General features: G+C 34.5%; 1 protein-coding gene across 2 annotated transcripts in view; it reads left to right on the top strand.

Annotated features, from left to right (window-relative positions):
* Window positions 1-12371, top strand: part of LOC129941378 (dipeptidase 1) — a 114235-nt gene that overhangs the window by 78458 nt on the left and 23406 nt on the right. For both annotated transcript variants that reach the window (XM_056050004.1, XM_056050003.1), the window contains 2 exons: window positions 5012-5081; window positions 5278-5454. In XM_056050004.1, coding sequence (XP_055905979.1) covers window positions 5012-5081; window positions 5278-5454 — 247 coding nt within the window. The remainder of the gene's footprint in view (window positions 1-5011; window positions 5082-5277; window positions 5455-12371) is intronic.

Genomic DNA, 12371 nt, shown 5'->3' on the forward strand with positions numbered 1-12371 from the left:
CCAAAGTCAGCTTGACAAATAGTTTAAATTTCATGATATACTTTTGAGTACCATAAGTAAAGTACTAAGCTGTGATAAAATTTTTGTTTTAGGGTTGCGAATATTTCGAAGATCAATGTGACTGAACGCGAAACGAGACATGTTTTGGAGCTTTTTTATTGCGAAACTTGAGCAGTTTAGAAATGAAAGGCCAACAGCATTATTAGTGTCCATAATTTGTGACTAAATCATTAGGGAAACAGGATATGTGTTTGCTTAAGTGTGATTAACATTGGTATTTCTGAAACGGAAATGAAGAAGAGTAGCAGAGTTGCGAAAGACAAAGCTACAAACCAAAGGCACGAAAAACTAAAGTAACGAAAAATGTCTGAGACGGATAATAAGGGGCGACCACTAGACAAGATCTGAAGAGACTCTTGCTAGTCTAGATTTGTTTCACTGTTCGGTGAGATAAACCATGAGATCACTTATTGCAACGAAAGCCATACTGCCGATCATTAAGAAGCTTCCGTTTTTCAAGATATTTCTTAAGCTGAAAATTGATCAGCGTTTCCATGACCTTGAAAAGAAGGGATGTAAGTGCAATTAGAAGATAGATAGATGCTGAGGTGGATTCGCTTTTTTTAGGGACATGCTGGATAAATGCAGTTTTCTATTCACTCGAAAAGAAGCCTGTACAATAGAACAGATGGAAAAGCTTAAGCAGTGGTTTCTCCAGCGTTGAAGAACACCTCTTCAGAATATACTTATATAATTTTGTTTCAATTGGTATTCCGATCATAGCCATCCTTTTAGTGGAATTCGACAGTATATGCCACCCTGGAGCATGTTTAGTAAACGTTTCATACTATTTTTTCAATGTTAATTTTCTTAACTTTTTCTTAGGTCCAAATTTTGAACAAATAATCCTTTATTTGAAATAACAATAAGAAATATTTTTCTAAACATAGTTAAATGAAGTACATACAACTTCACTCAACTTTATTAACCTAAATCTATAATTGCATCACAACATCGTAAATGTCTTCTTTTTTTCTTGGACTCAGAATTAAGCCAAATTTTTATCTTCAACAATTAAATAAAAGAAATCATAAAGATATAAGCATTAAAAATTATTTTTAAATTCAAAATAACAAGAAACTAAAAATCATTGGTTAAAATTGACAGATGATAATTCTGCAAATTTGTCCAACAATTCTAAAAAATACATAATGAAAAATCGTCCTTCAGTGAAGTGAAGTGAAGGCCATACAAAATCGAGAGCTTTGAAATAAATAACATTCTCAAAACAAGTTAACTAAAGTTACTTTTAGAAAATACTTGTATTTCATTTGCAAGATTTCTTAAAACTTTGAGGATATCATAGAACAGGTTAAATGTTTCAACAAAATGGTTTATCACACAGAGACCTAACTGAGAATCTTCAACACTTTAACTTCGCTTGAAAATATATCAATCATCATTTTCACTGCCAACATTTGACCTTGAGTTTCCTGTCGCAGTTGCCTTTTAAATATTGACGAATATGTTAATCGTATTTTATTTTTTCATTGTATAAAAGAATTGTCGGTATAAATTTGTTGGAAAATTCTAGACAATTGGAAAAAAATACTTGATAATTTATTGTCCTACAAATTTCTTTATGAACGAAAAGATTAAATTTGTCAAATATTTTCCTACTGGACAGATTTTGACAATGGTCAAGTTGTAAACTAACAAATTTTGACCCTCAATGCTTGTTAACTGCTTACATTAACCGTGCTTATGAATAAATGCTTGAAAACTATCTAACATCTTATTTTAATCTTAACTGTTAAAAAACATTTCTTTGAATTTAAAATTCTTAAAATTATCATTGGACGAACTTGCAAGAAAATAAAATGGATTGTATATTTAAATTGATTACCCTTTTAAATGGGCACCATAGTTTGATCTGCTAAATATTGTATTAGGTGTTTTTTGGAGTCGTAAGTTTCAACTAAAGTTCAACCGAATAAGAACCAATGTTATTGTTCCATTTATTATTGCTGCAGTAAAAAACAACTTTATAAATATTTTATATGGTTTGTCATCGAAGGAAGATTATTGAGAGTGAGCTTTTTTTAATAATGGGCAGAATATTTTCACAAAACTAAGGAATTGAACGGTGTCAAAAACATAAAAACCTTCTCTAAATCGCTGAATAATAAGGTGTTCACACTGCACAGACATTTTTCAAAAATTGATTCACAAATCAATTACAGAGAAGTTTGAGAACATAAGGATCAAGGAAAACGAGTCCAACTCCCTTAATGAAGCCAAGGTCTCTATTTGCTTTTTTGACAACAAAGATGAGCATATCATTAAATGTAAGTTTTGAGCCAAAACTACACTGAAGTCAGTAAAATAGATACTCTACTTAAGGGGGTATTCTGGTCTAGAAATTAAAAAAAATCGATTTTTTTTCTTTTCATATTTTCATAGTTTAACTATTTAAGAATATGTCTACTAGAGGATTTTCCCAAATTCAAATTATTTTCGGAGAAATAAGTATTTTGCTGAGCAGCCATCCAAATCGGTTGGGCTGCAACTAATAGAACAAAAGACATAATGGGGTACTTTAAACGCGTTTTTCTCAGAACTGTCTTTTTGAATCTGATACCCACGATTTCTCAGGTTCTGCCGAACCGATTTACTTGAAATTTTAAGAAAGTCTTCTTTAGGGACTTGTCTACGTCCGGAACTACGGCCATCCCCAAATTTTTATTTTTACTATTTTTAACAAATCGAATAATGTTCAAAAAAATGGTAAATTTTTTGTATTTTTCTTTAGACAGCCGCCATTTTGTAAAAAAAAATGTTTGTAACTTTTCCGTAGTTCCAGACATTGCGACATTATTGTAGATTAATAATCTTTTTTAGTTTTTGATTTCAGATTTCTAGGAGAGTTAAAATCGTGGGTATGGTCACGCAACAAATTTTTGAGACGCACTACTCTATCAGCTGATAACTAACGGAATTTTTATTTTTTTTTTACTTTTTTATTTTTTTTGTATGCTTCTAATGTGAATAAATAATGTATAAAAAAAATTATGGTAAAATTGTGGCTTGCTTTTTTCTACAGCACTTCAAAAATTACATAAAATTCATGTCTCTAGACCAGAATACCCCCTTAAGGAACAAGAACTAACCATGTAATCAAAAAACAATTGGAACATTTTAGAGTGTAAAACATATGATTTTATATTTGTCAAAATATAAAAGGGGACAATTTTTATTGAATAATTCTCTATATAATATTAAAACCTCTTGTAAAAGTAGGCAGTCAGATGGAGTCTTAATTCTTTTAAAAAGTTTAATGCCGTTAGAATATTGTAAGGATGCACGAACATATTGTAATCGAAACCAAGTCCTTTATTAATTAAACGATTAAGATTGGACCTAGATGGCTACCCTGGGGAACACCAGAGTTAAATATAAACAGAATCAAACATTCATTATAAAATTGTACACTCTCTTGTCTATTTTCGTGGTTAGGCTAGGTTGAAGGGGCTGCGGATTCAAAACCCACTCACTTAGGCCAAAAGAAATGGCCCATTGTGATACCACATGAATCCAGAGAATTAATTCTTACTAGTCGAACCTTGAGCTTTTTATAAGGCGAAGAAGATATTTGATATGCTTTTTAGCTAGTTCACTGGGATTATCAAAAGAGTAGCTTCCCAGATCGACAATCGAGGGCCGTTTCAGATTTGGTTAAGATACCGTCAAGAGATTTAATAGCACCCTGACTGTCGGAGAAGAGCCGGATAATGCTTTTGTTATCCATGAGTTTTTTATCTTCCCATTCATCTCTGGATGGTATGGATACCTGGTTTTTCCAAAATTAGGTTCTTAGGAATAATGTAGTCTATATACTTTGGTATAGAAGCAAAAAGGTTCAAAATGATGGAGTGCCCCACATTGTTGTTGGTCCATTGAGATGAGGCGTTGAGCCTTATAGCTGTGATGCAACCTCTCAAGGGATATTAGTAGTTACTTAACCAATATGTTCCACAGGAGAGGGACAGAACACCACCTTGCGGAGTGCCTCTACAGACAGACCTTTTCGTACAAAAATCCCCCATCTTAGAGTTGATGATCCTGCTATTTAGCATTAGATTAATCATCTCACAGATTGAGTATTCGACGTTTAGGGTCTATTTTCTAAGTATGGTGAAATCCAATTTAAGAAATTGTAGTTAAAACCTTGACGAAACAGTTTGAAAATTAGCTCTTTTTGACACAATTTGTCAAAGGCTTTGCCATCAATATCTTTATTGATTTATTTGTTTTAAAATTACTTACTTATTTATTTAATCATTGCTGAGTTTTGATCGAAACAAAACCGCACACATAGTTGGTTCTCTTTTTGCTCGAAGTGTAGAATCAAAGCAAATGTAAGATTTTTCTGTACCTACATATTTTATTAAATAATTTTGTCCACTGCTTTTGGTTGCAAAGGTATGAATCTTTTCTTAAACTCCATCTTTCGTAACTCTGTGTTTTGTGATATATGATGCATAAGTCCATAATGTTCATAGCTATATGAACGAGTATATCTAAAAATTAATCAAGGTAATTGAATATCATAAAGTATACTGTAGTAGGTAAGTAACATTTTCCATAGGTATATAGCCACTGCATTTCTGGATAGGTATGAGCATAAGCAAACAAAAGTCCTTGGAAATTTTTTCATTAATTGATAAATATCCTGAACTTTTGTACAAACGATCAAAATCTCCTTTAAAAAGGATTATTTTCTTCCACATGGCGCGCGGTGTTCAGCTGAACCAAATCCAAGCTTCATTTAATACAATAAGAGTGTGTACTTATATATATATGCCCATCCGCTTATACGCTCATGGAAATTGAAAATAAACAACAAAATTAAAGAATTGCCTCTGCACTTGTGCTGCTACATTATTTTAAATAACAACATTATACAGAAGCTCTTTGTAACCAAACTTTTTTTCTTATTTTTATTTTGTAGGGCGGATTGTTGCAAAGTTGATGAACCAGGAAAAATTCCCCATATTGGGGGATTGTCGAAGTTCGGAAAGGTACGTTACGCTTCATGTATTTTTGCTACAATGTTTTAAGTATGTATGTATTGAGTGTATTATGTGTGTGTATGTACATATATATTTATGTACGTACTATTGTGAGTAAAGTGTTCTTTATGTGAATTTTATTTCTTTTGTTTTTCGAAACGGATCGATTTATTTACTTATACTGTTTTAAATTGGACAATTACAGCTGGTAGTTACAGAAATGAATCGGTTGGGAATGATAGTAGATTTATCACATGTATCTGTGCCAACAATGCTGGATGCTTTAGGGGCATCGAAAGCACCCGTAATATTCTCACATTCATCAGCGCACGCAATATGCAACAGTTCCAGAAATGTACCCGATCATGTACTTCAAAGAATAGTAAGTAATAGTAATATATGGATATTTTTAAAATTAGAACATTAAATTCTTACTATGTAGATATGATATAATGACGTAACAATTAAGTCTGTGTTTGTTCCACCATAGACGGTTAAATTTTAACAGTCTAGTCAGTATTAGAAATCTTATAGATGAAAATCCGTTAATTACATTATTGTCGTCCATACATACATACATAGATCTAATACACAATTACGTACGATGTACCTGAGAAGTCCACAATTTAGATATTAACTTCGAAACATTATCAACAAAGAAAACTTTTGTAGAATGCCCTTGACAATTTCTGAAAAGTACCCAAATTTGGAGTTGACTGAAATCTTAAAAATAACTTTTACTTAAGTACTAGCACAACTTTTTTTTTAAATAAAACGAAAACCATTTGATCTCTTCAAAGTCATTGGCTTGTTGTAATAAGCCATGTGCGTTTAACCCTGCAGTCGTCGCGCGGATTACTATTGTAATCCACTCATACAAATTGGAGTATTCCTTGGAAACTAGTCGTGGGGACTTTGCGTCTCTTTTAGGACTTACAGTTAAATAGTTAGAACAGTTAGTTAACTTAACTTAATATTACATGTAATAACATTTTAAAGCCAAAATAAATTTTAAAAAATTAAAGCATTTTGGTTTTATTCTAATCTTAAAATGGATAACATATGTAATCCACGCGACGACTCGTGTTAAATTTTGGTGCGCGACGACTGCAGGGTTAATTGCACGAAAGCAAGTATGGATTTTTACCCGACCAATAACACAAGTTCTTCTTATTGACTTACCCAAAATTCTGATATGTATATAAAGTATCAAAAAGAAGATTTGAAGAAAGGAGAGGATCCTGATGGAGCAATATGTAATAGATCTTAAGTTATTGACAAGCAAGCCCTTGGTTCTCAAAACACTGACCGTCCGGTCCACCAAATTGGTCCTACTACAAAATGAGAGTCTGCTAATTTTACAAAATGGCTTTCGCCATCAAGAGTACCAATACTCGATTTGCATATAAATTAGAAGCAAAATAATCACTACTCTAAACTCAGTTCCTTACACAAACATAGGTAAACAAAAACTTGTCAATGCACATAAGGAAACATTTTGTAAAAATAACTTTGGATTAGACACAATGAGAACAGAGCAAAAACAGTTTATGTAATATGTAGGACTATATCGAAATCCTTTACTATACCTTTCTAAAGTCTATTGATTTGAAGTTTTACCTTCTATAAAGCCTATATAGGCAAGTTAAAGGTACATATAGGTACCTACTACCTACATACATATATCTTATGCATAAACACAATTCATGTTTTGCAAGTTGCATACAGCTTCATTGCTTGAATTTGTCGAAATCCTATGTCAACATGAATACAATCAATAAATCACAAAAGGAAGCCCCAACAATGGCACTACGAAACCATTTGCATATATGTACACATATATGTTCAGTAACCTACTTCGACACTTTATTATCGACGTAACAAATAAATATCCCATAGCGAACAATTTAAATTTTAGCAGGCTGCAGAAGTATCGAGAGAGCTGGTAGAATCCGGGGGGTTTGGGATGGTTGGATGGAAGCAGAATGTGTCGTTATATTTTCGTTCATTTAGGTATCCTTCACAAGTTGCACATCCATACCGCCTACACCTACACCTAAAAGCACCTTTATTTGCTGGCCTTTAAAAAAAATATAAGGGCCTTAGTATGGATAGTAAAAAAAAAGAGAACTTTTTATTTTGTTTATACCTAGAATAATAATTTTCTTTTGAAAATTGTTTGTGCTTCTGTCCACTTGTGTTTTCATTTTTTATTTTATCTGCTCCTTTTTTATTTCTTTTTTTCTCAAACCCAGACAGCTTCAGGTGGCTGAGTATCTTTCGTTTGAGTTTCGAAAATAAACTTTAAACCAATTTTACACAAAATGTTTATATAGGAACTTCTTTGGTTCACTTTATTTTATTTTTGTTTTGCTTTATTTAAAAAAAATTTAGTACTAAAATAAAGTGAATGTGAGTAAACATACAGCTATAGCCAAAATGGTAGACACACTCCTTACTTTAGTGGCTAACACATCAAGAGGAAATGGTATGTTATAGTAACGTTTTGAACGTTGCCAAAGTTTTCATTGGAGAATTTAAGGAGTACGTACACAAAGGATATGTATCATAGAAAGCAATCAGTTTTTAGCAGTTTAAAATTCAGTAAAATTAAAATAATAGCCACTGTCGAAGAGCATCAAATTTTTGGTAGGATTTTCTCTAAATCTAATCTTTCAAGGTACAGTGAAATATTTTACAATAGATGTATACCCATAGTAGAGATCGAAAGTAGTCCGAAGTTCTGTCATATACAAAATTAAAAATTTGACAGCATACAGATTCATTTTGTTTTTTAAAGAGCTACAGCGAGATTTTGTCACTCAAGTAAGGTCCTGCCAGAGGTCTTGGGTTCAATTATTATCAATTATTGAGAACTTTTCTAGTATCGAAAATAAAATATCTTACTTGCTTAAGGCGACGCTACAGTCCTGTGTGAACTAGGGCCCCACCTAACAAACTTCTCGGGGAGAGTACGATAACTTTGGCGCCGAGATATAATAACGGTTTTTGGTAGAGGGGCTTAATACAAGCATTTTTTACTATGGGAGGGGGGGGTCTATCTCCCCCCGTTTAGGCGGTAGGGGCAATTTAAAAAAACATGTACTTTAAATGGAAAAAAAATAATTAAAAAATAACGGTAATACTTACAATTAAGTATTATACCTTTTTTTAAAGCCAACACTTGTGTCTAGTAGCTTGTTTTTAAATCAAGTCAAAACTATGCATAGTTTGCTAAAAACACTGTTTTAAACTCAAAATTTGGTCAAAAAAAAAGTTAAAAATATGGTTTAGAGTGTAATATTTCGAAACTTTTAGATTATCTACAATTTTTTTTTTTAGAATACATTGCCCTTATTTATTTTTTAACGAAAACTGAAAACTAGATGTTTCTATGTCTTCTAGTTTTTGAGAAAATTGAAAATTACCAAAACAAAATATTTCAATTAAATTACTTTTTTTATATCCAGTTTATTTAGATGCATATGAAATTTTGCATGCACTCACCGAACCTTTCACCCTCTCCACCTTGCACCCACCCTAACTCGCTCCCACCCTAAATCCTATAGTGAGCCCAAGCAGGGGGGTTGCAGGGGGGCAGCATGCCCCCCCTTAGGGATCCCACTGTTGCATACAACCAAACTTGCACCTACCATTGTTACTATCAAAATAAGATTTTTGAAGCAAAAAAAAAGAATTAAATTAAAATAGTAGTTGTGGTTATTTTCAATTTTCTCAAAAACTAAAAGACATAAAATCATCTAGTTTTCAGTTTTCGATCAAAAATAAATAAGGGCAATGTATTCTAAAAAAAAAAATTGTAGATAATCTAAAAGTTTTGAAATATTACACTCTAAACCATATTTTTAACTTTTTTTTTTACCAAATTTTGAGTTTAAAACAGTGTTTTTCGCAAACTATGCATAGTTTTGACTTGATTTAAAAACAAGCTACTAGACACAAGTGTTGGCTTTAAAAAAAGGTATAATACTTAATTGTAAGTATTACCGTTATTTTTTAATTATTTTTTTTCCATTTAAAGTACATGTTTTTTTAAATTGCCCCTACCGCCTAAACGGGGGGAGATAGACCCCCCCCCCCCTCCCATAGTAAAAAATGCTTGTATTAAGCCCCTCTACCAAAAACCGTTATTATATCTCGGCGCCAAAGTTATCGTACTCGTGCCAACTTCTCCATCTAGCTCGGTCTCTAGCTAGATGTCTCTAGATTCGCGCTTTAAGTTAAGTAAAGTATCTTTCCACTTGTGCGAACAACCTGATCCCCGGTCTTCCTCTACTGTGCTGTCCTGTGGGTGTAGATTCGAAGACTTTTCGGGCCGGAGCATTGGTTGCCATGCGCTCTACGTGATCCAGCAATCTTAGTTAATCGACTTTTACTCTTCTGGCTAAGTCGGTACAGCTCGTCGTTCCATCTTCTCCTCCACTCCCCTTCGATGCATACAGGACTGTAGATCACACGAAAAACTTTTCTCTCGAACCGATCCAAGATGATTTCATCCGACTTTTTCATAGTCCATGCTTCTGCACCATATAGAAGGACGGGGATGATAAGGGTCTTATACAGCAACACTTTGGCCTTCGAGAAAGGACTTTACCACTCAATTGCGTTCTTAGCCCAAAGAAAGAGCGGTTAGCAAGAGTTGTTCTGCGTTTGATCTCAGCGCTGGTTTTGTTTTTTGCGTTTACAGCGGAGCCTAGGTAGACGAAGTCCTTGACTACCTCAAAGTTACGACTGTCGAAAGTAACGTTTTGACCCAGACGTCTGTGTTGTATGTCCTTTCTGGACGAAAGCATGTACTTTGTTTTGCCCTCATTAACCGTTAAACCCATTTTTTCCGCCTCTACTCAATGCTCAATACTCACAAAAGCCCCATTGACATCACGCTGAGTTCTTCCGATGATGTCAATGTCATCAGCATATGCTAGTAATTGGACAGACTTTTGAAAGATAGTGCCTCTAGTGTTGACGTGGGAGCTCTGCACTATTCTTTCAAGTACGATGTTAAAAAAATCGCCCGACAGCGCATCACCTTGTCTTAAACCTTTTTTGACATCGAAAGGTTCTGTTAAGTTGTTTCCAACTTTTATGGAGCAGTGTGAATTCTCCATGGCGATTTTAAGTAGACTGATTTCTCTATAGTTGGTGCAGTCTCCTTTTTTTAGGATCGGTCAACCAATACTGAGGTTGCATTCATCAGGCATTTTTTCTTCCGACCATATCTTACAGATAAGTTGGTGCATGCTCCTAACCAATTTATCTCCAGCTGCTTTCAAGAGCTCAGCATTCAAGCCATCCACTCCAGCGGCTATATTAGACAGCAACTTAGATCTGGAAATCTTTACTTCGTCCAAGTCGGGATTGTTTGTTTCGTCGACTATTTTGAATGGATCATCCTGCCTGACAGCGGAATTCGGTTCGTCGTCGCCGGTATACAGTCTGCAGAAGTGGTCCTTCCATATCCTCAGCATTGACTGCGGTTCCACTTTCGCCTTTGCAGCCTTCGGTTCAAGGATTATGTACCTGTGAATTTCGTTTCACCTGTTTACAAAACTTTCGAACTTCATTCCTGCTTTTAAACCTCTCAACATCTTCGACCGCACGCCCTCTCTTTTTCCTTCTGAGAAGTTGGTGTTCCTCTCGCCTTTTCTGCTCATAGACCTCTTGAGCAATTCTTGTCCTTCTATGAAGCGCCGCTTTACGTGTCTGTTGTTTGGCTGAATTTGCTTGCCGACATTCCTCATCAAACCAGGGGTTCCTTGTTTGTGGCTGCTTGAAACCCAGCATATCAGAAGCGGCTTCTCTGATTGCATTTTGGCAAACTACCACTGGTTTTCGATGCATTGTGTTGGCGGCAGAGAACTTCAAGAGAGGTTGCTTGTAACTCGGTGGGAAAAAGATTTGGCGATGTCTTGCGATTGAAGCCGTTCGACGTTGTACCTTCTCCCAGCACCTCCCTGTCTGGAAACCCGAAGTGCTACCTTGGCTACAAAGAGATAGTGTTCCGAGTCGATGTTAGCTCCTAGGAAATTTCGGACATCCATGATGCTGGAAACGTGTCTGACGTCGATTGCAATATGGTCAATCTGGTTGACTGTAGATTGATCAGGAGAACTCCAAGTTCCTTTGACGATGTTGAGGTATCAAAAACGCGTCCTGGCTACCATAATTATATGAGCCTGAATCAGTTGTCGGAAGTGTTGTCGTGCAGGCTGTTTTTCTCGATTATTCCACCAAAGATGTCTTCCCTTCAGTCACCATAGTGCAGTTTTTCATCCTCTTTTTGCCCGGCCATCCCATTCTATTTCCTGGATGGCGGTGATGTCCGCTAATTTTCAGCCACACATGGTCTGTTAAGGGACCTAACATTCCACGTGAATATCCGAAATTCGTTGTCCTTAACCGACTCTTGGTAATGCTTCGCAACTATGATTTTTTTACTTCGCCAGGAAGTCACCCCGACAGCACAACCCTCAACCTGCAGGGCTAGATCCTTAGTATAAATCCAAGGAAGGGGGCGGGATATAACCTCTCCTTATAGGCCTGGGCTCCACATAAGTCGTAGAAGCCCTAAGGTGTTCACTAAGTAGTTCAGCCTTACTGGAACTGTAGACGCCACATTCCATCTCGAGAATTCCTCCGCAGCTGACTGGATAAGGAGAGGGCCCCTAGTTGGAACACCTCTCCCCCTCTCTCGGTTTGTAAAAATTAAATGTTAAAATTAACTTCAGCAATAAAAACTAACTAAAACTCAGAAAATTGACAATTTTTAAGAAGAAATGGTAAGAAAATATCTGGAAATTGAGATTCTATAAAAAAAGTTATTTTAACAATTGCAGATTTGACATAAAATAACAACTTCAAGAAGGGGGTTTGTTCGTAGACTACTAATTAATCTAATTTATATCATTCAATAAAATTTAAACAAAAATCCTACAGTTTTTTCATACAAATTAATATTAATATAAAATTGATGTTCGTTTCTTGATAGAAAATGTATAAATCAAGGATTTGAATTCAAAATTATTTGCTTCTCTGCTTAATTTTGTTGTTAAAATAAGATAATTGTCTTAGATAAATAATTAGTTTTTTATATAAGAATTAAAACTTTCGAGAAATGTTACTTAAATTGGTAAAAAATGGTTTTTAACTAAAAATCTCTTCAACAAAACCAAATATCGAACTCAAACTTATTTCATCATATGCAAAATATTGTTTTTAAAAAAATTCAATTGACAACTTTTTTACAAAAAACGAAAACCAAAAAAACTGTAAAAACAC

The sequence above is a fragment of the Eupeodes corollae genome, chromosome 1 (genome assembly GCF_945859685.1).
Source record: "Eupeodes corollae chromosome 1, idEupCoro1.1, whole genome shotgun sequence".
In the NCBI taxonomy this organism is placed as follows: Eukaryota; Metazoa; Arthropoda; class Insecta; order Diptera; family Syrphidae; genus Eupeodes; species Eupeodes corollae.